Genomic DNA, 24,772 nt, shown 5'->3' with positions numbered 1-24,772 from the left:
GGCCAGGCTCAGGGCGGGGCCAGACTACATAGGCGGAGCCAGGACAGGGGGCGGAGCCACACCCCTTGACGGAGCCCAGGCACGGGGCGGAGCCAGGTAGGGGGGGTGGGCCCAGACCACATGGGCGGAGGCAGGACGTGGGGGCGGAGCCGGGCCACATGGGAGGGAGCCAGGCCGCATGGGCGGAGCCAGCCTGGGGCGGAGCCAGAACACAAGGGTGGAGCCAGGCACTGGGGCGGGGCCAGACGACCCGGAGGAATGGGCCGAATACAGAGGTGGGGGCGGGGGAAGGGTGGCCAGACACCGAGGAGGGGCCAGACGCGGGGGCGGGGCCAGACGACGGGGGCGGGGCCGGGCACGGGGCGCGAATGGTGGGCGGTGCGCGCGCAGCGGCCGGCCGTCGAGACCAGGGGAGAGGTGCGCGCGCAGCGGCCGGCCGTCGGGAGGCGGGACCGCGGCGGGGTGGCAGCGGGCGGGCGGTTGGCCGGGGGCGGGGGCGGAGCGGCAGGTAACGGAGGGGCGGGGCCGCACGGGAGGTGGGGTTACCGTTGCCGGGCGGGGCGGGGCGGCGCAGGCGCACCGCGGCCGCGGCCTCAGCGGTTCCGCCCCCTCCCCCCCAACGGCGCGTCCGCGGTGGCCGGCGCTGGGTCCTGCTCGGGCCGCGTCCCCGCCTCGCCGCCCGTCCGCGCCCGCGCCCCGCCGTTGGGCCGCGCCGCGCCGGCATGTCGGGCCCCGGGCCGCGGGAGCCGCCGCCTGAGGCGGGCGCGGCGGGCGGCGAGGCGGGCCCCGAGGGCGCGGGCGGCGGGGACGCGGCGCTGGGCGAGCCGGGGCTGAGCTTCACGACCACGGACCTGAGCCTGGTGGAGATGACGGAGGTGGAGTACACGCAGCTGCAGCACATCCTCTACTCGCACATGGAGGCGGCGGACGGCGAGCTCGAGGCGCGCCTCGGCTCCGCGCTGCTGGCCGGGCCCGGCGCGGGCGCGGGCGCGGCGGGCGCGCTGGCCCCGGCGCCGCCGGTCTACCCGGTGCTGTGCCCGCCGCTGGCGGCCGACGCGCCCTGCCTGGGCCACGTCGACTTCCAGGAGCTGCGCATGATGCTGCTGGGCGAGGCGGGCGCGGCCGAGAAGACCCCGGGCGGGACGGACGCGGCGCGGGCGCGGGCCGACGGCGCGGCCAAGGAGGGCGCGGGCGCCGCGGGGCCCGAGGGCGCGCCCGAGGCCCGGGCCAAGCCCGCCGTGCGCGTCCGCCTGGAGGACCGCTTCAACAGCATCCCGGCCGAGCCCCCGCCGGCGCCGCGCGGCCCCGAGCCCCCCGAGCCCGGCGTGGCGCTCAACAAGTGCGTGCAAGGGCCCTGGGGCGGCGGGGCGGGCCCGGGGCCAGCGGGGGGGGGGTGCAGCCGGGGCCAGCCGGGCCTCCCGAGAGGTCAGCGGGGCCTCCCGCGGGGCGTGGGTGCAAGGGAGGGTCCGGGGTCAGCAGGGCCTCCCGAGAGGTCAGCGGGGCCTCCTGCGGGGTCTGTGTGCAAGGCTTCGAGAGGTCAGCGGGGTCTCCTGCGGGGTCTGTGTGCAAGGCTTCGAGAGGTCAGCGGGGTCTCCTGCGGGGTGTGGGTGCAAGGGAGGGCCCGGGGTCAGCTGTGGCTCCCGAGAGGTCAGCAGGGCCTCCTGCGGGGCGTGGGTGCAAGGGAGGGCCCGGGGTCAGCAGGGCCTCCCGAGAGGTCAGCAGGGCCTCCTGCAGGGCGTGGGTGCAAGGGAGGGCCCGGGGTCAGCAGGGCCTCCTGCAGGGCGTGGGTGCAAGGGAGGGCCCGGGGTCAGCAGGGCCTCCTGAGAGGTCAGCGGGGCCTCCTGCGGGGTCTGTGTGCAAGGCTTTGAGAGGTCAGCGGGGTCTCCTGCGGGGTCTGTGTGCAAAGCTTCGAGAGGTCAGCGGGGTCTCCTGCGGGGTCTGTGTGCAAGGCTTCGAGAGGTCAGCGGGGTCTCCTGCGGGGTGTGGGTGCAAGGGAGGGCCCGGGGTCAGCTGTGGCTCCCGAGAGGTCAGCAGGGCCTCCTGCTGGGTGTGGGTGCAAGGGAGGGCCGGGGGTCAGCTGTGGCTCCCGAGAGGTCAGCGGGGCCTCCTGCGGGGCGTGGGTGCAAGGGAGGGCCCGGGGTCAGCAGGGCCTCCCGAGAGGTCAGCAGGGCCTCCTGCGGGGTCTGTGTGCAAGGCTTCGAGAGGTCAGCCGGGTCTCCTGCGGGGTGTGGGTGCAAGGGAGGGCCCGGGGTCAGCAGGGCCTCCTGCAGGGCGTGGGTGCAAGGGAGGGCCCGGGGTCAGCCAGGGCCAGCCGGGGCTACCGAGAGGTCAGCAGAGCCTCCTGCGGGGTCTGTGTGCAAGGCTTCGAGAGGTCAGCGGGGTCTCCTGCGGGGTGTGGGTGCAAGGGAGGGCCCGGGGTCAGCTGTGGCTCCCGAGAGGTCAGCAGGGCCTCCTGCTGGGTGTGGGTGCAAGGGAGGGCCCGGGGTCAGCAGGGCCTCCTGCAGGGCGTGGGTGCAAGGGAGGGCCCGGGGTCAGCCAGGGCCAGCCGGGACTACCGAGAGGTCAGCAGAGCCTCCTGCGGGGTGAGGGTGCAAGGGAGGGCCGGGGGTCAGCAGGGCCTCCTACGGGGTCTGGGTATAAGGCTTTGAGAGGTCAGCAGGGCCTCCTGTGGGGTCGAGGCAGAAGGGAGGGCTGGGGTCAGCCAGGGGCCACCGGGCCTCCCGAGAGGTCATCAAGGCCTCCTGTGGGGTCTGAGCCGAAGGGAGGGTCAGGGCCAGCCAGGCCTCCTGAGAGATTGGCAGGGCCTCCTGCAGTGTCTGGGCGGGAGGGAGGGCCAGAAGCAGCTGGGCGTCCTGGGGGGGTGTCTGAGTGGGACGGAGGGCTGGGGGTCAGCCAGGCCTCCTGAGAGGTCACAGGGCCTCCTGTGGGGCGTGGGTGCAAGGGAGGACTGGGGTTGGTCAGGCCTCCTGTAGGGTCCCAGGGTCGGCAGGGCTTCTGCAGGATCTGGATACAGGAGAGGCTTTGCCTCTGCACTGGCAGGCAGGATAAGAGATGAGGGAGCCGGCTGGGTCTCTGGCTAGGTCCCGTGGGCTCAAGGAGGCACTGGTCAGACCCTGCGTAGCACAGGGAGCTGACCAGGACCGGTGGCTTGGACGGCACACTGCACACAGTGGCCCACAGCCCCAAGAGGAATGTGCACCGAGCCTTGTCTGACGGGGCAGAGCTCCGCTGTGCTGGAGGACGCTTTCGTTCTTTGCCTCGAGGGAAGGAAAAGCTGCTTTTGTCGTCTCCCTGTTGCCCCCAGCTGACCCAAGGTAGTGCAAGCATTGGAAGGACCCTATCTTTAGGGGGTTGGAGCTGTCAGACAGAGCTGCAGCCAGCACAGCCCTACCCACATAGTGGCCTCCAGTGTGGCTTTGGGGGACACTGACACCTTGGGTTTTCCATTCATGCCTGGGCCATGGTGTCCAGGGCTTACCCATCCTCGCCAGAGTTTGGAGGATGACAAAAGAGATGGGTGTTGGGGCATGCTCAGGGTAGGAAGGAGCCCCTCCCCCCCACACCCCTGGAGGAGAGGGCACTCCCCGTCCCTATGCGGCCACACCCAGGGCAGCTGTGGACAAACTGAGCGCCGGTTTGGGGTCTGCCATGTATTTCTGAGGTTTCTGGGTTTTCTTTTGTCTTGGCAGTTTGGTGACTCTTATTCGGCATCCATCAGAATTAATGAATGTTCCGCTTCATCAGCAACAAAACAAATGTACAACGTTAGTGAAAAACAAAACTGCTGCTGCCACTACTGCTTTGCAGTTCACCTACCCACTGTTCACAAGTGCGTGCTCCACCGGCGGGAACGCCAGCCTTGCCCAGACACAGGTGAAGCTTGCGCCTCGGTATTGTGTTGCTAGGCTGTACCTTACTGTAGTTAGATCCCAAGGACTTTTTTCTTTCATGAATAGGCAACTTCTTAAAAAGTGGGAACGTTTATGTTGTGCAGGGCTATTTAGAAATAGTGAAGGGAAAGTTTTTCAAGTTGGTTGATCGATAGGTTCAATGATTCATGTGCTAAGTGCATTTTATTTGTGCAGTGAAGAGCAGATGGAGGAGCTAGGCGTGGTAGTTGATACCTGTAGTCCCAGCAGTCTTTAACCCCAGCACTCTGGAGACTGAGGCAGGAGGATCATGAGCTCATGGGCAGCCTGGAAGACATAGTCAGTTCCAAGCCAGCCCCCGTTCCAAGCCAGGCTACACAGTGGAACCCTGCTTCTTAAAGACAAAACAGAACAAATTAAGTCACATATTGATAAAACTCCTGTTGCTTCATTTTTTTCCAGAGTTCTAGTAATTCATGTTCTATACTGGAAGCTGCCAAGCATCAGGATATTGGACTGCCTAGAGCATTTTCGTTCTGTTACCAGCAAGAAATTGAGTCCTCTAAACAGACTTTAGGTAGCAGGAACAAAGCTTTGCCCGAGCAGGTTTGGATTAAAGTGGGAGGTAAGCGATGGAAGCGGCAGGGCCTCCTCTGACTGACTGGCTGACCCTTTGGGAGCATATGGGGCTGGAGGTGGTTTAGACATAGAAGAATGTCTCAGGGCCCTGATGCTTTTTACCAGCAAAATGACAGACTCAGTGTTCAGCGATCATAGTTACTGGAAGTGCTTTAGTGCTATTAGTTTGTTTGTTTTTTTTCCTACTCTCTGAGTGAAGTGGCAGTCTGGACTCTTATGGAAGCTAGGGTATGTGGCAAAGGGGTAAGACCCTGCAGGTGGAGGGCAGGGGGCAGGAGCAGAGGCCATACAGTAATTCGAAGTCTGGGAATCGGAGAAGCTGCTGTGGAGAACTTTGCTGATGGTGAAAGTTCTCACTGTTTTCCCTGGCAAAAAAAAATTTTGTTGTTTTCTTTTTGTGCCATTCTGGGGCTTAAACTCGGGTCTAGGCATTGTCCATGAGCGTTTTTCACTCAAGGCTGGTGCTCCACCACTTGAGCCACAGCTCCACTTCTGGCTTTTTGGGGTGATTAATTGGAGATAGGAGTCTCATAGACTTTCCTGCCTGGGCTGGTTTTGAACTGCAATCCTCAGATCTCAGCCTCCTGAGTAGCTAGGATTACAGGCAGAAGCCACCAGTGCCCCTGAAAAGATGGTTGTTTTTTTTTTGTTTTTTTTTGTTTTTTTTTTTTTGTCGGTCCTGGGGCTTGAACTCTGGGCCTGGGCGCTGTCCCTCAGCTCTTCAGCTCAAGGCGAGCGCTCTACCACTTGAGCTACAGCACCACTTCCGGTTTTCTGGTGGTTTATTGGAGATAGGAGTCTCACGGTTTCTCCTGCCCGGGCTGGCTTTGAACCGTGATCCTCAGATCTCAGCCTCCTGAGTAGCTAGGATTACAGGCGTGAGCCACCAGCGCCCGGCTGAAAAGATGGTTGTTAAGCGACACTGTAAGACTGTTAAGCCAAGGTTTTGAGAGCTGATAAACTGCATGGGGTGTAGTTTATCCCCTGCCCCCATCCCTTTCCTCTCTCTTCTCCTCCCCTTGACATTCTAGGTGAAGTGTTTGGCACCATTTGTGAGGAGTGCAGATGAGCTTCAGTGTGGCCCCCAGCTAAGGAATAAAACACCAGAACTTTCTGAAGCTGATGTTAGGGAGCGCTGGCCTTTGTGGCGCCTGGGTGCGTGCAGATGTACATCCCATGCCCAGCAGCGCGGCGCGCTGTGCTGCAGCACGCAGCAGGGCGGGAATGCTGTGTGCTCTTTGTAGCTCCCACTTTGAGGCAAGCAGGTGTTGCATATCAGGCACTTAAAATTTGCCGCCTTATGAGCACCACAGTTAAAATATCCATTGCATATTAGAATAATTGGATCTAAAGAAAACCTTTTTGGAGAAAATAGTTTGAGCGTTTTTCATTCTGAATTGCAGAAAAAGAAAACGCCTTGGTTCTGTGTCGTGGGTAATAATGCGAGTTGACTAGCGAGAAGGACTTTGACAAGGTAGCCGTGCTTGCTCAGCGCTGCATGTGAATTTGGGCCCAATCCCAGCTGGGTTTGCCGTGCCCGCACTGGCATCGCAGCTCCTCACTTTGGTCGCTTTCCAGCACACCCAGCACCGTCTGTATCTTGGATTGAAAATGCCAAAAAAAAAACCAAAAATCAACACCAGCAAGTTAATATTAACTTATTAAATAAGAATAAAAAATTAAATGACCTCTTTTTCCTTCTTTTGCAAAGAAGAAGCGCTATGTAAACAAGCCATAAATAAGAGGAATCGGAGTAGGATCCGTCAGCTGGACACAAGTATAGAACGGAGAGCCCTGGGAGAGATCCAGAATGTGGGTGAAGGCTCCACGGCGGCACAGGGTGCCTGGCAGTGCTCAGAATCCTCCCAGTCTACCCTGGGGGAGCCGACGCAGAGCGGCCCCCAGGGAGGAAGGTCTCAGCGTCGGGAGAGGCATAACCGAATGGAAAGAGATAGAAGGTAATGCATGTGATGGGTTTGTGCAGTTATCTTAGATGCACAGATTTGTACAGTTGGTCCCAAGGTTGAGACGTGGGAGGAAAGAATAACCTCCACTTTGCTCTGCTCATTGGGCCATGGGTCCCCAAGACCACCCAAGTTCAGCAGTCACTGGTGGACTCTGACTATGACTTAGTTCAGAGAAAGGATGCAACTAATCAGCAGAGGTCCAGCGGGGGGAGTCCAGGGCAGAGAGAGAGAGAGAGAGAGAGAGAGAGAGAGAGAGACACACACACACACACACACACACACACACACACACACACACACACACACACACACACACACACACACACACACACACACACACACACACACACACACACACACACACACACACACACACACACGGCGGGGAGGGACTGCATGCAGGAGTACTCATCACTTTCAGGTTAGGTCACAGTCCACCCTGTCAGCACCTGACCGCCTCGTGGCCAGATGAAAGAGGGTGCTCTGTCCTTGGCAGAGGAGCTCTGTGGGCCACTTGTAACTCTCCCCCGCACTGAGGCTGGCCAGCCTGATGCAGGCTCTCAGCCGAGGAGCCTCAGGCTGGCAGGTTAGTCCTGCACAGTGGGCCAGGTCCCTGCCCAGTTCTTTAAGAATGCTGGAGAAGAGGAGATTAGAATCTAGAGGTCTTACCTGGGAATTTTGTTTGTCCTTTTCTGTATAAAAGCTAAGGTGCCTAATTTGTTGTTGTTGTTACAGTTGGGTTTTTACATAGTTTTCCTGGTAATTCACTTAGTCATTTATTGAGTATTATGTGTCAGTTTGTTTTCAGCTCAGGGAATAAGTAGCACTGAGTGAAACAAATACCTTTGAAATTCCAATATTGAATATTGAGCCAGGACAATTTGTTCTTTTTAAAAGACTATGTTAAAGCTAACTAGATCTGGGGCTGGGAAGGTGGCTCAGTGGTAGAGCGCTTGCCTTGCATGCCTGAGGCCCTGGGTTCGATTCCTCAGCACCACATAAGCAAAACGAAAAAAGCCGGAAGTGGCGCTGTGGCTCAAGTGGTAGAGCGCTAGCCTTGAGCTGAAGAGCTGAGGGACAGCGCCCAGGCCCAGAGTTCAGGTCTCACGACAGGACCGGAAAAAAAAAAAAAAAGCTAACTAGATCTTTCTCTCCCTCCCCTCCTTCTCTCCTTCCCTCCCTCCCTCCCTTCTTTTCTTCTTTCCTCTCTTCCCTCCCTTCCTTTCCTCCTTCCCTCCCTCCCTCCTTCCTTCTTTCCTTCCCTCCATTCCTCCCTTTCCTCCCTTTCTTTCTTCCCTCTTCCCTCCTTCCCTCCCTCCCTCCTTCCCTCCCTCCCTCCCTCCCTTCTTTCTTGTGTCTTGGTACTGGCACTTGAACTCAGGGCCTCGTGCTCTTGCTTGGCTTTTTCACTCAAGACTGGCACTCTACCACTTGAGCCACACCTCTACTTCCATTATTTTTGCTGGTTAATTGGGGATAAGAGTCTCACAGACTTTGTTTTGAACCTCTAACTCAGGTCTCAGCCTTCTGAGTAGCTAGGATTACAGGTGTGAGCCACCAGTGCCCGGCTCTTGCCTTTCTTACAATGCTTGTTCATACCTTCTGAGGGACTTCTCTGAGCTCACTGGATAGTAGAGGTCATTCTGCCAATTGATGTATTAAAACCTGCTCTGTGCGTCATCTCATACCACATGTCCATGTTTGGAAGTGTGAATTTTTACTCTAACATCTTTGTATCTTATGTCAAGCTTTTCTCATCTATAAAATAGCAATATTATCTACTGCATAGACTTAATTTGTGAAGCTCAGAACTAACTGAGCTAATAGGTAGAGTTTGGGCAGGGTGTCTAGAAGCTTGGGTGCATCTTTTTGCCACCATGCCAGCTGTTGGATTTTCTTCTTTTTTTTTTTTTTTTTGGTCAGTCATAGGGCTTGAACTGTAGGCCTGGGCACTGTCCCTGACCTCTTCAGCTCAAGGCGAGCACGCTACCACTTGAGCCACAGCACTACTTCTGGTTTTCTGGTGGCTACTTGGAGATGAGTCGCCCAGATTTTCCTGTCCTGGGCTGGCTTTGAACTGCGATCCCCAGATCTCAGCCTCCTGAGTAGCTAGGATTACAGGTGTGAGCCACTGGCACCCTGCCTGATTCTATTTCTTTATGTGTAAATGTACAGATGCATTACAAGAGCCACATTGTAGACGTTTTTGTATTGTTTTGCCAAATGCAAGACTCAGGTTGTAATGTCACTTCTCTTTAGAGCTCTGTTTTGTTTTCAGTGCTAATGGTAAAAGCCAGGGTGCTTGGACTGAGTTAGGAAGCCAGGTCTCAGGATTCGGCAGAGCTGTGGTTGGTGGTGGTTGGAGGTCGGTTTGGTCCTCACTGAGTCAGGATTCCTGAAGCGTCCCCAGCAGGCTGTTCCCAAGCTTGTCTGATTGTGTGTGGGCTACCCTGGAAGAACGGGGCTATGGGCACTCAGTGGTCAACTGCTTTTCCAGGCGGGCAAGGCCCTGGGTTTCATCCCCTGCATCATTAAAGAGGTTGCAGGTGGGGAGAGACTTCCCAGAAAAAGCACACGCAGAATTTTGACCTGAGTTTCATTACTGGTCTCCAGACCAGCCGGAGCGCAGTAGTGAAGTGCTCGTGGGTCAGAGCTTCCCGGGAGGGTGTTTCCCAAGCGAGCACGCGGTCAGCTCCAGGAGCTCTGTTTCCTTTGAGTAAAATAGTGAACCTCCTGTTGCTCTTTTCTTCACCAGCTGCCCTGTGTGATTACTCTGGGTTTTGACTGCAGGCGCAGAATCCGAATTTGCTGTGACGAGCTGAATCTTTTAGTTCCGTTCTGCAACGCAGAGACAGATAAGGCAACAACCCTTCAGTGGACCACGGCCTTCCTGAAGTATATTCAGGAAAGACACGGGGATTCTCTTAAAAAGGTCAGTATGTAAGTAGGCCAGGCAGGCGCTGGTTCATCAGCGTTCTTTATGCGCTTCTTTGCTAAGTGTCACTCAAGCTGCCCTGGGTTTCCAGGAATCTTAACACCAAAGGGAAGGGAAGGTGTGACAGACACTCGCCCATTAATGCTATCACTTGTTCAAGTCAAAGTCACAGCCCATACTTGCTTATGAAAGTGCACTATGTAAATGGCAATCGAGTCTGAATTGTCAGGTAACAAACTGGACAACTTACTGTGTACAGTGTAGTGTACTGGGGCCTGCAGAATGTGGAGGACATGAGTTTTGCCCTCCGGAAAACTGTGAAAATGAAGAAAGCAAATAGAGGAAAAAGGTAGACAGGAGCCCAGTAGGTAGTCTGAGTTCTCAGGTGTGTTCAGAAGGCAAACAAGCCACATTTCTGTGGGCGGGGCTGTGAAGCCTCCCAGTGCTCCTGGCTCTGCTCCAGCCAGGCCTGGTCTGCGTGGGGGTTGACTTGGCCCTGGCAGCGGTGGGTTGTGCGCTGTGATTGGGGCTTCAGTGCCCAGCTGGCTCCGAGTCAGGGCGCGCAGCTTTGTCCCTGCGGGCGTGATGGTGCCTTCGCGGAAAGAGCAGACCCGTTGGGTCCTGATTTTGTGGTGTGCCCGGGCTGCTGGCCGTGTGGAGGCCAGCACTCCGCCTGCAGGCTGGGCTCAGATGGCACAGCTCCCTGCGAACTCAGAGGGTCCCGAGCTGGCCACTCTCCAGGGCCTGTCCACAGCGCGGTCTCATCCCGTTGCCTGCTCTCTTACCTCCATTCTCCAGTGAATACAGGTTAAAGCCGTATTATGTTGAGTTTATTCTATTGTAGTTACTTATAACGTTGTCCTTGAATATCATTTGTTAATGGTAGACTGTTGGTTTGTTTTAATAAAATAAAGCTTTACTATTTGTTAAAAGGCTTAAGTTTGGATTTGTGTATCTATTTGTAGTAAACTATTGATATGCTTCAATTAAATACAATGATGAGAGTTGTAGGTTTTGAAGTGTTTGTCAACTATACTCCAAGATGATTAAATAGACTTAAAACTCCGGATATAATATTCTAGACTATTTCTTGGATGGTTCTGAAATTTTATTATATTGATCTTGTAGATTGTTTCTGGGTCGGATTATCAGACCCATCAGGAAGTAAAGCTGGCTAGCAATCTGGGGCGTGGTATGTTGTTGGCCTGAACACACTTGTCCTTCTTGTACGTGGTGAAGTTCATAGTCATTGCGTGCATGTTTTTGTTCTCTTTTGGAGGAGGATAGTACAGGGGTTTGAACTCGGGGCCTTGTGCTCGAAGGCAGGTGCGCTATACTTGAGCCACACCACCAGCCCTTCTTGGGCTGCATTTTCAGACAGGACCTTGTGTTTGGCCTAGAACTGGCTTTGGACTGCAGTCCTCCTCCCCGTGTCTCCCACATAGCTGGTGTTAGGGTTGTTTGCTACCACAACTGGCTTCCATTCGTGTTCTGCTGAGCATATGCAGTGCTGTGTGTGCCCGTGTGCCCAGCACTTGACCTCTACCATTCCTGCACGCTCCCTCCATGCACACACTTCAGCGATAACCACAGACATGAACCTTCATCTCAAAGTATTTCTGCAGGTGCCCCAAGAGGAAACCTCCACCCACGTGACCCTGCACCACCCCCTCCCCACAGAGCTGGCGCCAGTGCCTCACTGGCTTCACCCCTACTCACGTTTGTCCAAAATGCTCTTAAAACGACCTCCACAGCTGGACTGACTTCTCCCTGACACGGCACGTGGCCATAGGTTGTGTTCTGCATCTGACTCTGGCGCTCGGTCCTTATTCCACGGCCGCCCGATCCCAGCGGCGGCACAGCAGTTGTCTGTAGAATTCCTGCTTCAAGATCTGGATTTTTGTGATAATTTGTGTGTGTGCATGTGTGCCTGTGCGCGTGTGCGTTGGTACTGGGGCTTGAACTCGGGACCTCATGCTGGCTCTTGACTTTTTTACTCAAGTCTGTTGCATGGGTCACAATTCCATTTCTGGTGTTTTATCAGTAAATTGGAATTAAGAGTTCAAAAGATTTGTCTGTCTGTGTTGGGTTCAGAGATCTTCAGATCTCAGTCTCCAGAGGAGCTAGGATGACAGATGTGAGCCACCGGGACCCAGCTTCAGTGAAGCGGGAGAAGCTGAGGCCGCCTCTGCCCCGCCCCTCCACAGTCTCCTCTTCCTCGTCCGCCCCTGTCCCTGCACCACGCAGGAAGCATGAGTCACTGGCCTGGGGTGGGCGAGGGTGGGGAGACCCTCTTTGCAGGGTGGAGCACCATCTTTCCCCTGCAGACCCTCCTGCCCTCACCCCAAGCCCAGGAGGGTCTGCCCCTGCCACGCTGGCACTGCGGTGTCACTCTGGTCCGTGAGCATGCGAGCACTTGGTGCCTTGAGTGTCATCTGCATGGAAAGCCTGTGTGTTAGGGTGGCGGAATCTGCTCGTTTAATTGCATTCTTCACGGTCTTGCACAAGTAAAGCCCCGTCTGCAGTAGGGACTCAGGCCAGGTAAGTGGTGTTACTAGCGTGTGAGGCTCCGTGCCGGTGGAGGAGCGCTGAGCACTGCGTGGCAGCCGCCTGTGTGGGGCAGCTGCTGAAGGTGCCGCTGCGACTGCTGCCTTCCACAGACCCAGAGGCCGGCGCGGAGCCCTGCGGCAAGCCCGGAAGGGCGCCCCACCAGCTCTGTGCTGGAGGGAAGGTGGCCAAAGTGACCAGCAGTGGTGTTTCAGCCCAGCGGCTGCTGTGTGAGTCTGCGGCCGTCGGCCACATGCGAAGCAGGGCTCGGGGGTGGCCCTCTTGGTTTAATTACACAGTCTGGGAATGCTGCTGACGGGATACGACTGACACAGATGCAACAGTGTAGATGCCAGGAGATGGGGTCCCCCGGGGGCTCATGTGGAGATGGCTGTGGTGCTTGTGTCCCTTGGAGTTTTACTCATGTCGGCACGTGCATGAAGAGTGCCCCCAGCTCCCGCACCGTGTGCCGCAGTGCCGGGTCCTCCCCAGAGACTGGCACGTGGGAAGAGGCCCCTGCGTCCCCCGTTCCCCCAGGTCTGGGCTGCCTGGCCCTCATCGTCCTGAGCTGCTGCTCTGCACCTCCTTGTCGAGGTCCTTGCCTTCTGGTCGAGGGAGGGCCGGCTTTGGGTATTCTGGAGGCCAGCCCTGCCCTGTCACGAGCCCGTCAGTACTAGTCTTTCATCATTCCCTTTTACTTTGAATGCATAAAATCTTACATTTGCCAGGTACCAGTGGCTCACAGCTGTCATCCCAGATACTCGGAGGCCGAGATCTGAGGATCATGGTTCAAAGCCAGCCTTGGCAGGAATGTCTGTGAGACTCTTAATTTCATTTAACTGAAGTGGTGAAGCTGTGGCTCAAGTGGTAGAGTGCTAGCCTTTAGCAAAAAAGCTCAGGGACAGCACCAAAGCCCTCAAGCCCCAGGACCAACACACACGCACGCGCACACACACACACACACGCACACACACACACTCATATTTGTTACTTCCCTTGTATAAGGGTTTTTTGTGAGGGGGTGGGAGCGTGGGCGTTGACTGTTAGTTTTTCATCTTGCTTCCTAGTGAATGCACTTAAAGCAAATTTCTGTCTTACTACTGTCTCAAAAATATCCTGCAGGATGAAATACAATGCTTTCACTTACTCTGAGCAGGTTTTGTCTTACTTCTTCAGCAGGGGGATTCTCTGTGTATGTTTCTGTGTCTTGTTCAATGCTGGGAATCAGCCCAGGGCCTGGCACATGCTAGGCAAATGCGCCACTGCTAAACTGTGCCTCCAGCCCCAAGTTTTTGTCATTCTAGAAAAAGCTACTTACCTGTTCCTTACTGTTTTCTTACACTGTGGTCAATGAAGATGCTCTGTGTAATAAAGTTTAAACAATTTCTGGAGTCTTGGCACTCTGACCTTTTATGTGGTCAACTAAGGAAGTTCATGAATATTTGGAAATAATGTGCCTCCTTCGTTTAGAGATTCTGCATTGATTAGGCTGAGATTGTTGAGATTCGAGCCACCCGTTCCCTTTCATCCGTCAGGCCTGTGTGGATCTGTGCTCTGGATAGATGTCGGTGTTCTGTTTGTTTTACATGCTTGGCGCCTTTGTTAGCTACGGACTGTTGCCCACCTGTCTGATATCCTCTGAATGCTTTCTTTAGTCAGTTTGAAGTTTCTTTCCTTGTTTCTCCTAACTTCGCCTTTTACCCTGGAAATATTACGCAGTTTTCTTCCTCATGACTTTCTGACATGTTTTCTGAATATAAGTAGAGCCATCTTTGTTTCTCTTCTAAGAAGTATAGCCTTGGGCTGGGAATGTGGCTCAGTGGTTGAGTGCTTGCCTAGCATGTATGAAACCCTGGGTTCAGTTCCTCAGTACCACATACACAGAACAGGCCAGAAGTGGTAGAGTGCTAGCTTTGAGCACAGAGAGGCTCAGGGACAGAACCCAGACCCTGAGTTCAAGCCCAAAGACTGGCAAAAAAGAAAAGAAAAAAGAAAAAGAAAAAAAATATAGCCTTATTATTGAAATGATTGTCATAGTTATAAACCTAATAAAACAATTACTTTGGTCAAATGCCATCTTGAAATGTTTTGATTACTTGTAAGAATTCTGCAGTCTGTAATCTGAATTCTTGGGAGGCAGAGATCTGAAATCAGGAATTGCCGCTTGAGGCCAGAGGAACAGAGAAGCTCACAAGACTCGAACTTGCTTGATGGCTGGGCACAGTGGCGTTCCCCCACCCCCACCCCCGCCCCCGCCCCCGCCCCCGCCCCCGCCCCAGGCCTGCCTTAAAATTATGCGGTGCCTAAAAGGGCTGGCAGCATGGCTTGAGCGGCGGTACGCCAGCCTAGCGAAGTGCAAGGCCCTGCACCCAGTTGCAAGTATTGCCAGAAAGCAAAAATACCTCCTTAAACAACAGCAACAACAAACACCTGTTCCTCATGTTTTGTTGAAAATAGGTGCTAAGTGAAAGCACGATGGGAGTAACTTAGAGGTTACACAGGCGTTCCCCACCCCCGTTCACTGGGCTGGGCTGGGCAACCCCGGCCCGCTCCTCACCAAGACAGGTGCCCGGACCGGCCTGGTCATGTGTGAAGATAGGTAAGGAAACACAGTGCTTGCGTATGTCTGAGACATTTTCTCCTTTTTGACTTTTGTTATCCTAAAAGATAAATTCTACCTTGTCAAATATAGGCGATTTTTTCCCCGTATCACAGTGTGGTACATTGGAAGCCTGATTTCAAGACATACTACATAGTTACAGTCACCAAAGCAGCATTGGTCAGGCACAGAGACAGACTCAGGCCAACAGCACCGATCAGAGGCTTCAGAAAAAGCCTGTGAGCCAAGGGATCCTGGACAAAGGTTCCAAGACCTTATACTGGAGGAAGGATGGTCTCGCCACATGCTGCTGGGAAAAGAGAGCCCCATATGGGGCTCAGGACGTTCAGCTCTCACTGGACAGACATCAGCTCCAAGTGACGGACAGCATAAATGTCAGACGCAAACCCCAGCTCCACAGAAACGGAAAGACCTGAGAACAAGAAATACCTCCAAAGGACTCCCAAAACACAGGGGAAAGGCAAAGAAATGGAAACTGGGGTTATATTGAGCTAAAAGGGTATACACCGAAAGAGAAAATGAGAAAAGTAAAGGGATTCTACAGAATGGGAGAAGATACTCATCTGAGAGGATTAATTTCCAGAATATTATGAGGAGCTAAAAAAAAAAAAAAAGTGAGTCAATTTAAGAGTGAGCAAATTATCTAAATAGACCCTTCTGGAAAAAGGAAATACAATTTCATGAGCTGCCAGGGAAATGCAAACCAGAACTACAATGAAATACCATCTCTGCCCAGTTAGAATGGCTGTTTTTAAAAGAAGGCTGGATGTGGGGGAAAACGAGCCTCCTCATAGCAGGTGAAAACAGAACAGTTCAGAACTAAAGACAGATCTGCCACTGCTTCAGGGCACGAGGAAAACGAGCCTCCTCGTAGCAGGTGAAAACAGAACAGTTCAGAACTAAAGACAGATCTGCCACTGCTTCAGGGCACGAGCGAAGGCAGTGAACCTCTCCAGAGAGGCAGCATGCTCACGGCCCTCACGGCCCTGTTCGCCGTGGCCGAAACTGGGAGTCTGCCGAGGTGCCCAGGGGACAGAAGGGATGCACGACAGATCTCGTCATCTGCAGCAAAACGCATGGAACGATCCCATTATGTGCTATGATACTAGCCAGAGACAAATACGCCATGTTCTCTCATAGGTGGAAGTGAAAAACCACGTCGACCTGAAGTAGAAGTTGTGCAGGGGAGGGTCTGTGGACACGTGCGGACTGGAGTCGGCCAGCAAGGTGCAGCCATTGCTGAAGCATTAACACCAAAATACAACCATATGTTACATAAAATAATCTTTATTTATTTTGTTGTTGTTGTGGGACTTAAATTCTGGGCCTGGGCGCTGTCTCTGAGCTCTTCAGTTCAAGGCAAGCACTCTACCACTTGAGCCACGGCATCATTTCTGGTTTTCTGGTTGGCTAATTAATTGAAGGTAAGAATCTCAAGGGGACTCTCCTGCTGGGGCTGGCTTTGAGCAGTGATCCTCAGATCTCAGCCTCCTGAGTAGCTAGGATTACGGGTGTGAGCCACCAGTGCCCAGCTGTATAAAAAAAACTTTAAATGCTTGGTTTTATATTGCATCCTAAACCAGCATTCCTTTGCTACTGGGGCCTGGAATCAGGGCCTTCCGGCCCTGCCCTGTCACTGAGCCATGCCCCAGTTTGAGTTTGTTTTTCAGATAGGGCCTTGTGCTTTTTCCTGGGCAGGACTCCGACTTGAGTCCTCCTACCTCTACTTGTGGGATCATGGGCATGCACCATCATGCTCAGACTGCATCCTACAGCCTCTGTGTATTGATGCACAGATAGAGCTCTGGGTGTCGGTAGCAGTTGGAAGTGGCAGATGGCTTTGGTTGAACACAATTTTGATATGGATAGGTAGACTATGACAGTCAGTGCAGATGATACAGAATTTAAATCAACAGTAGCAGTCCGTATCTTTCTCTTTCCCTTCCTGAATTAAATCAAAGCTTTAACTCAGTGACAAATAACAAAACAAAATTGAAAAATGGCCAAAAGATGAAACTGGGGGGCGTGGCTCAGGTGGTGGAGCACCTGCTGTGAACAAGCCAGCAAGAGCTTAAGTCCCAGACCTGAACGTCCCAGGACCAGCACAAATAAATAAATACTATCTGGAAAGAAAGGCAGTGGGGGCGGGGGAGAGCCTAGAATAGCCATTTCTCCAGAGACGTCTGTGAATGTCAGTAAGAACCTGGAAGGAGACTCGGACACAGCCGTAGTGGTCATGGAGCAGCGAGCATCCTCCGGGATGAATTTTTTTTTTTTCAAATTTTTTATTGTGATTAAGTGGTTACATAATTTCCCAAATTTCACATTATTGTGGGATAGTGATGCTCAGTTAACGTCACAAACACATTCTAACTCTCCTGGAGCAAATTGTCTATCTGGGGATGACTCTTGAAGAGAAGTCTGAAAGTAGCCCGTGTTGGAAGCGCGGTCTGAGCCCGGTGCCGCGTCGGCAGCTCCGTGGAGGAGTGTGGCAGCATTTTACAATGTTAAACGGAATTGCCATAGACCCAGAGGCTCCATTTCTGGGTGTAAACCCGAAAGAAACAGGGAGCCACGTTGTACGTGGCTCTGAATATGCACAGAAGCATTGGTCACACTGGTTGAAAGGTGGTGTCAACAGGTAGACACTGCCTGCCAGAACTCGCCCGAAGTCACGGCTGCTAGGAAATTCAGGGAACAAAACGTTAAACCCCGCCATGGATATGTGAACCTCAATGTGGACAAACGATTCCATTTCTTCAATAGATCAATGCCACAGGAGCCGTGCGCTGGTGGCTCACGCCTGTCATCCTAGCTACTCAGGAGGCTGAGATCTGAGGATCACGGTTTGAAATCAGCCGGGGCAGGAAACTCTGTGAGACTTATCTCCAATAAACTATTCAAAGAAGCTGGAAGTGGCACTGTGGCTCAAGTAGTGGAGTGCTAGCCTTGAACAGAAAGCAGCTCAGGGACAGTGCCCAGGCCCAGAGTTCAAGTCCCACAACCAGCAAAAAAAGGAAAAAAAGACACAGGAAAAAGCGAAAGGGAAGCCAGTGGCTGGTGGCTCACGCCTGTAACCCTAGCTGCTCAGAAAGCTGGGATCTGAGGATCTCAGTGCTATTCAAAGCCAGGCGAGGCAGGAACACTGGGGAGACTCTTATCACCAGTTAACACCCCCCCCCCAAAAAAAAAAACCGGAAGTGGTTCTATGGCTCAAGTGGTAGAGCGCTTGCTTTGAGCTGAAGAGCTCAGGGACAGCGTCCAGGCCCAGAGGTCAAACCCCACGGCTGACAAAGAAAAGAAAAGAAAAGAAAGGGGACCTATGATAGATTCAAAGATATTTAAGTGCCTAAGGCACTATTTGGATGCCAGTTCACATAAGCCATTTGTACATGGGGGCGGGGCTGCCACACACAGACGCTACAGGAGTGGCCAGGCCCCGCCACGGCGACTACACTGTAGTGCGGTTTCCAAACAGCTGAGCTGCTTAAGATAACCAGCGGGGGAAGGGGAGGCCGCGGCAGAGACAGAGCTCATCTTCTCTGTTATTTTTTAACATGTTTAGACATTTCTGTTAGCTTTTTTGTTTGTTTTGGGGGTCCGGTCATGGGGCCTGAACTCTGGGCCTGGGTGCTGTCCCTCAGCTCCTCAGCTCAAGGCAAGCGCTCTACCACTGAGCCACCTTCCCAGCCCCTTCTGTTAGCTTTTTAAAAATATACCATTCTATACAAGCCAATCTAGGTTTATAGGATTTTATTCTAGTAAAACACATAAAATTTGCCATTTAGAAGACAGGCGCTTGTGGCTCACACCTGTCATCCTAGCTACTCAGGAGGCTGAGACTGAGGATCACGGTTCAAAGCCAGCCCAGGCAGAAAAGTCCATGAGACTCTTATCTCTAATAAACCACTAGAAAACCAGAAGTGGTGCTGTGGCTCAAGCAGTAGAGTGCTTTGCCTTGAGCTGAAGAGCGCAAGGACAGCGCCCAGGCCCAGAGTTCAAGCCCCAAGACCAGCAGCAACAACAACAACAACAATTGCCATTTAACCATTTGCAAATGTGCTCGGCGTTGAGTTCTCTGGCAGCAGTGTGCAACCATCACCACTAGCTTCTCCCAAACTTTTCTCACAACTCTGCTGCTGAGTCTGACTCTTCTTTGCACGCCCTGTTGTCAAGGCCACCAGGTTGTAGCAAGCCGGCACTTTGGTCCTCCCTGTGGCTCTCACCTCCGTGCTCTGTCCCGCATCTCATGCTTCAGGCGTCATCAGAGCTGACCTGGCCCCAGAACTAAGGCCTTCTAAAAAGTAGAGGGATGGAAGTGGCGCTGTGGCTCAAGTGGCAGAGCGCTCGCCTTGAGCTGAAGAGCTCAGGGACAGCGCCCAGGCCCAGGGTTCAAGCCCCGTGGCCAGAAAAAAAAAAGTACAGGGGTGGAGTGACAAGAACAGGAGCCCACAGCTGCCTGAGCAAAAGACCCCCCCAGGCCCCCCCAGTGTTGGTGGGGAGGGGCAGCCTCCAATGCAGACACATACGAGTGGCAGAAGTAGCACATTTGTTACGTAACTTTTGCCACAATAGTCATCTGCCTTCTATGACAACATGCTCAGACACTGAAAATGTATCGGAAAAGCTGCACGCATACACACACACACACACACACACACACACACACACACGTACAATGTAACTGCTACTGGGCACATTCCTATTTTTTTCATCATATATACCTCCTTACATGACTTAAGTTTGTGGCACCTTATAGAAGCATCTATGGAGATCTTCCTACCTGAGCACCACCATGCCTGACTTATTGATTGATGTGGGGTTTCATTAACATTTTATCAGGGTTGGCTTCGAACCACAGTCCTCCTGACCTCTGAGATCACAGGTATGAGCCACCATGCCCACCTCAACCTTTGGTGCTTCTGAAGAAATCAGCATTCCACATCTCTGAATTCAGTACATTAATGATCACTTCTTGACTTTAGGAATTTGAGAGCGTGTTTTGCGGTAAAACTGGCAGAAGGCTAAAGCTGACCAGACCGGACTCCTTGGTGACCTGCCCGGCACAGGGGAGCCTGCAGAGCAGCCCCGCGATGGAGCTCAAGTGACTGGACTGAACCGGGACCTGGGGTGAACGGCACTCCTGCGGGACCGCGCCCATGTTCTTCGTTCCTGGAGCCCCTCTCTGATGGCCCACCTCGAAAAGGGACGTGCTCGGGCGATGGGACTCCAGCAGGGACGTTGAGAGCACATTTTGTGAAAGTATGTATCTAAAGCAAAATACGTACCCATGAATGTCCTAGTGACCATTTGAGGATAGAGACATCTTGATAATTTGTAAGTAATTTTTCAATTATCTGTCTGATTTCCATCATGTGTTCTTAACATGATAGCTTAAGAAATTAACATCCTTTGCCATTTTTTTAGTCTTAACAAGACTAGAGAAAACATTTCTTTTTACTTATTTTATTTATATTTTAAATATGCCCCTTTAGCGATTGGAAATGTAAATTGTTAACTAGTAGTTTGGAGATTTTATTTCATGTGTTGTATCCCCCCCACTGTAACGCTCCCCGTCTCATGGTACTAAAAAGTACAGCACTCTTCTGAAACATTTTGCAAAAAATTTTCCAGATACTTCTTTAAAGGTACTTTTGTCCATAAATATTTTCTCAATAGATGCTTACATGCTCATATTTTCATATTGTGATTCATTACTTTATGTGAAATAAACTGTGTTTGGAACTGAGTTTCCCAGTGAGTGGCTTTATTTATTACAACAGGTACTTCAGCACACCGTGCGGGAGCTGCCGTCAATAAATACTGTCTGGTAGGGACGCTCTGTGTACCCGCAAAGCAGGAGAAGCAGACTAGACTGTTGTGTCGAAGGGACACAGTGCGCTCCATTTTTTGTGTTACACTATAGTCAGTTACTAATCTGGAACTTGAATGTATCATTTTATTGGGATGTGTCACAGACTTTACGCAGATGCTATGTAAACAAGTCACTGAGTGTGTTTATGGAATTGTACAAGATTCTCTAGCTGCAACCTCGTCCCTCGCGGATGCTGGGCTCCCAGTGTCCTTCTCTGGGCCTGTGTCTGAGGCACACGGTCCTGGATGAGCGGACGGACGGCGTAGGCGTTGCAGGCTGGACACGAGCGGCGCGGGCAGTGTGCCACGAGGCACCAGCTGGGGCCGCGGCAGGCGGCCGGGCAAGCCTCCGGATTGGCTGCGCCGGGCTGGGAGCGGCCCGCTGGGACGGCTGCTGTGCGCTGCCCCCGAGCAGCGTCCGCGCTGGCTTCCCGCTTCCTGACAGCCGCCGTCCTTCAGGAGCTCCGAGGACCGGACTTCTCCCCGCCCCCTCCCAGGACAGCGCCTTGGCAAGCGGAAGTGTCGCAGATTCCTGGCGTGCCTTGAGCCCCGACAGCGCCCGGAAGGCCAGAGTCCCCAGGAAGCCCCGGCTCCCCCGGAGCGCCGTCTCTGCCATCTTTGCTGGTGCCGGGCACACCGGGGGGCCCTGCAGACCGGGAAGGTGAGGTCAGAGGCCACAGGGGCCCGAAGCAGCTGCCCCTCCTTTCCCTGGCTGGTTTGTGAGCTCTGGGGGAGGCCGGGCCGCAGGGCGGAGGCAGAGGCGGGCCAGGCGAGGCCCCGGAGGCCACAGGGCAGGCTCGACGGTTTCGAGGGTGCCCTGCTCTCTGGTTTCAGAAGCATTGGGCGGGCAAAGAGTGGATTTGTGTGAGGAAGGGGAAGCAGGCAGCGGGGGTGGGGAGGGAGCTGTGAGGAATGGGGTGGGCTGGGGGGCGGGCAGGGGGCATGGGCCGGCCGCCGCCTACTGGAAGGGCCACAGAGGGGCAGCTAGGACCGCCCAGACGGAGGGGACGCCTCGGAGGACGTGGGTGGCTGCCGGCCGAGGCCTGGCACCCCAAGAGGGGGGAGCACAATGTGAACTGACTACTCTTAGGTGTTGGTGCTTAAGCAGCCGCTTCTGGTTCCTGACCGCGCTCAGACCCAGCCCCCTCCCCACACACGCCTCCAGCGCGGCGGCTGCCCACCTTGGAGCCCCTGGTCCCCCGCGGGTCCGTCCTGCCCCGCGCCGGCCGTGCCCTTGTCTCCTCGGTCGCCCCGGCTTCCTGCAGCGAGAGAGAGCACAGGGTGGCAGAGCGGCCGCAGGCACCGCGGCACCGCAGGCCCGCCTCGCCACGCACGTGCTCGCCGTACACGCCACGCGCTAGCGCGGACCACGGGCGTCCCAGCCGGGCCCGACCGAGTCCCACAGGGTGAGCCCTGCGCCGCCCGGCCCAGCGCCCCCCTCACCCAGCAGACCCCGCAGGTGCGGCTCAGGCTGGCGGGCAGCCGTGCCTGCGCGGCGGCTGTGTTATTCGGAGCTCGTGTTCCCAGAGTACGTAAAAATGTCCCCTAGCTGCCTTTTGCCACCTTGGGTCTATGTCTTGGTCTTCCAGGGCTGCGGTCGGAAGGCGTTCTTATGCTGGCTTTGGGGTTCTGAGGCTTGCTGACACGTCGGTGTGTGTCAGGGGTTGAGGACTATTTGCTGGTGTGGATGGGAGGACGCCACCTTTGTGGCCAGCTGCGTGGGGACGGCCTACCCCGGGCCTTCCCCTTCCCCCGCCGCTAGTTGCTGGGATCCGCTGCTGGCCCTGGTGCCCCTGGTGCCCGGTTAGAGGTCCAGTCAGCCTTCCCAGCGGTGACAGGCCTGCGTCGGAGGCCTCATTTCCATTCCAACCATCACCTCTGGCACCTGGTGCCAGCTCTGCTGCTGGAGATGCGGCTCTGTTGGTTTAGGTGTTTGCACTGAGTGTCAGCAGGTTCGGCTCCTGTTATTCATTCCTTGCCCTTTGTGTGTGTGTGGTGGGGGGGGGGGTTCCTGGGGGAAGCTCCTGGGGTATAAACTCAGGGCATGGGCGCTGTCCCTGAGCTCTTTTTTCTTTTCCTGAAGGCTAGCTCTCTACCACTTAAGCCACAGCTCCATTTCTTTGTCCGATGGCTAATTGGAGGTAAGAGTCTCATGGACTTTCCTGTCTGGGCTGGCTTTGAACTAATCATCAGACCTCAGCCTCCTGAGTAACTGGCATTGCAGGTATGAGCCACCAGCACATGGCTCATTCCTTGTCTTTTTATCTCTCTCTCTCCACCAAATTGCATTTTGGAGGAAAAATTACATCAAAAGATGGCTGTAGTTGGGCTGCTAACTCACAGCTAGCTGTTCAGAAGGCCGAGATCTGAGGATTCGGTTCAAACCCTCCTCGGCAGGATGTTAAAGTCAGAAGTGGAGATGAAGTTCAATGCTAGAGCACTAGCCTTGAGGGGAAAGAAAACCGGTGACGAGTGAACTGTGTGGGGCCAAAGCTCTGAGGCTCAGCCTCGGGGAGGCCCGCTGGAGGAGGCAGGCCTGCGGGGGCAGCATGGGGCAGTTCTGTGAGACGCCGTGACCGACTGTGATTCAGATGGTGTCACGGTGTCAGCGTGGATGTGCTGATGCCTTTGTGGCTGGCCTGGCTGCTCCCAGGCCCGCCCCTCCCCCCCAGGGCGCTCAGTGTGGGGGGCAGGGCGGGTTTCCCCAGGACCTAGGTCCCGCCTCGGCCCCGCCTCTCACCTCTGGGTCCAGGGTCTCCCAGCTCCCCGGTGGGACCACGATACCCAGGGGGCCCCCGAGCGCCAGGGTGGCCGGTGGAGCCCGGGGGGCCCGGGGGGCCCGGGGGGCCGGCGGGGCCGGGCCGGCCGATGGCGCCGGGTGCTAACGGCTTCCTCAGGTGTGCAGCCAGCTGCGCGATTTGCTCTTTTGGGAAACAGGGAAAGGGCCTTGCTCAGAGGATGACCGTGGTGACTGATGGCGTGGGGGCAGAGGGCAAAGGGCACCCCGTGCCTGGTGCCCTTCCTCCAAGCCCGGGGGCCGTGCTGGGCTGCCTGGGAGCTGCTGTTCTCAGACACGCGGAGCATGGCGCGCGTGCCCGCCAAGCTCGGGCCGGGGGAGCCGCGGGCACGGTGGGCGGGCACGGTGGGCGGGCATGGGCGGCGGGGAGGGAGCGGGGGGAGGGCGGCACTCACCGCTGATCATGCCTCCACACAGCTCCCGGACCCGCTGCTCACTGGCCTCCTTGCCCTGCAATCCCCGGGCCGGTCAGCGCGGGACAGCCGCCCAGGACCTCCACCCCCAAGCCGCTGAGTGCTCCATGCCAGCTCGGTGCCGGCCCCGCGGGGCGTGAGCCACCTACCGGAACGCCTGGCTTCCCGGTGGGGCCGGGGACGCCCTGCAGGCCCTGCAAACCCAGGGGCCCCGGGGGCCCGGGGACTCCCTGCACGCCACCAGTGCCATTGGGTCCTTGAAGGCCTTTGGGGCCCAGCTCCCCCCGAATGCCAGACTGCAGAGAGACAGGAAGGGGAGTCAGGGGGCCAGGGCCAGGGCCGCCCCTCGGGGCGCTCTCCGGAGGTCTTGGGTCTGGCAGCGCCCCACAGGCTCGGTTGGAAAGCCCTGGGGTCCTGGACTAGGCAGAGCCTCTGCGGGCACTCACCTCTCCTTTTTGTCCCACGGGGCCACTGGGACCCTGCGGGAGGAAAGGCGCGTTTGTGACTTAGGTCTCCGCGAGAGCCGGGGCGGGAGCGGCTCCCGCTACGCTACGTATGCCAGCCACTGGCCACACCGAAACACAGACCCGTGCAAGATGACCGACGGGCTGGGCTCCGGTCTCTGGTTCACACCACGAGCCAGCGGCCCGCCTCGGGGGGGGGGCGGGTGCCCAGCTCACCGCGGGCAGCAGGATCCCGGCCAGCGCCTCCCACGCCCGCTGCGCCCCTCCCCGTCCCCATCAGGCTCTGAGATTATTCTGGCTAGAGGCACGAGATGTTCACAGGCCAAAAGGTATGCTCGACGCCAGGATCTCTGGGACCTGCCTGGCTGTGTTTCACAGACACAAACGGAAGAGCTGGTGACAGAATTAAAATCCAGAAGAGATGATATCACCAAGGTGCTTTGGGCTCCTAAACTGACATGTTGAAACCGCCTTGCACAGCCCTTTTGTACAAGATAATAAAAAGTAAATAAAAATCTCTGGCCCCTGAAAGCCAGAAAGATCTTTTCTCTCCTCGAACCTCAGGAGAAACCGTTCCATTTTCACCAGCTCCGGGAAGGTGTGGGTGTGCGAGTCACTCACAGATCTGGTGTTTTCTTAGCCCTCTG

The 24,772-nt window shown here is 55.3% G+C and overlaps 2 protein-coding genes across 4 annotated transcripts in view; one reads left to right on the top strand and one right to left on the bottom strand.

The window, feature by feature from the left end:
- The first annotated feature begins 592 nt into the window (after window positions 1-592).
- LOC138841555 (transcription factor-like 5 protein) lies at window positions 593-20,323 on the top strand. Of its 3 annotated transcripts, none has more exons than XM_070042276.1 (6): window positions 593-1,339; window positions 3,690-3,873; window positions 4,332-4,494; window positions 6,223-6,466; window positions 9,266-9,407; window positions 19,563-20,323. In XM_070042276.1, exons 1-6 carry the CDS (start codon window positions 723-725, stop codon window positions 19,683-19,685), a joined length of 1,473 nt encoding a protein of 490 aa, XP_069898377.1. In that variant the 5' UTR covers window positions 593-722; the 3' UTR covers window positions 19,686-20,323. The 3 variants fall into 3 exon arrangements, with proteins under 3 accessions (XP_069898377.1, XP_069898376.1, XP_069898378.1); XM_070042275.1 differs by having other exon boundaries at window positions 6,220-6,466; XM_070042277.1 differs by lacking the exon at window positions 19,563-20,323 and having other exon boundaries at window positions 6,220-6,466; window positions 9,231-9,315.
- Window positions 20,305-24,772, bottom strand: part of LOC138841589 (collagen alpha-3(IX) chain-like) — an 18,604-nt gene continuing 14,136 nt past the window's right edge. Inside the window, exons 27-31 of the mRNA XM_070042377.1 lie at window positions 23,811-24,080; window positions 23,644-23,698; window positions 23,192-23,374; window positions 21,633-21,710; window positions 20,305-21,097 (exon numbers count right to left, since the gene is read on the bottom strand). Coding sequence (XP_069898478.1) covers window positions 20,907-21,097; window positions 21,633-21,710; window positions 23,192-23,374; window positions 23,644-23,698; window positions 23,811-24,080 — 777 coding nt within the window. The 3' untranslated portion in view covers window positions 20,305-20,906. The remainder of the gene's footprint in view (window positions 21,098-21,632; window positions 21,711-23,191; window positions 23,375-23,643; window positions 23,699-23,810; window positions 24,081-24,772) is intronic.

This window comes from Dipodomys merriami, unplaced genomic scaffold, assembly GCF_024711535.1.
Source record: "Dipodomys merriami isolate MVZ:Mamm:240054 unplaced genomic scaffold, mDipMer1.0.p SCAF_322, whole genome shotgun sequence".
Lineage (NCBI taxonomy): Eukaryota > Metazoa > Chordata > Mammalia > Rodentia > Heteromyidae > Dipodomys > Dipodomys merriami.
The sequence above is the reverse complement of the archived record's forward strand: the minus strand, read 5'-3'. Positions and strand labels throughout refer to the sequence as shown.

What these genes read in the sequence shown, in the direction of transcription:
- LOC138841555 (XM_070042275.1), top strand. Translation starts at nt 723, where the DNA reads ATGTCGGGCCCCGGGCCGCGGGAGCCGCCGCCTGAGGCGGGCGCGGCG. An exon ending in CCCGGCGTGGCGCTCAACAA is followed by an intron (nt 1,340 to 3,689) that starts GTGCGTGCAAGG and finishes TTGTCTTGGCAG; the next exon opens with TTTGGTGACTCTTATTCGGC. An exon ending in GGTTTGGATTAAAGTGGGAG is followed by an intron (nt 4,495 to 6,219) that starts GTAAGCGATGGA and finishes TCTTTTGCAAAG; the next exon opens with AAGAAGCGCTATGTAAACAA.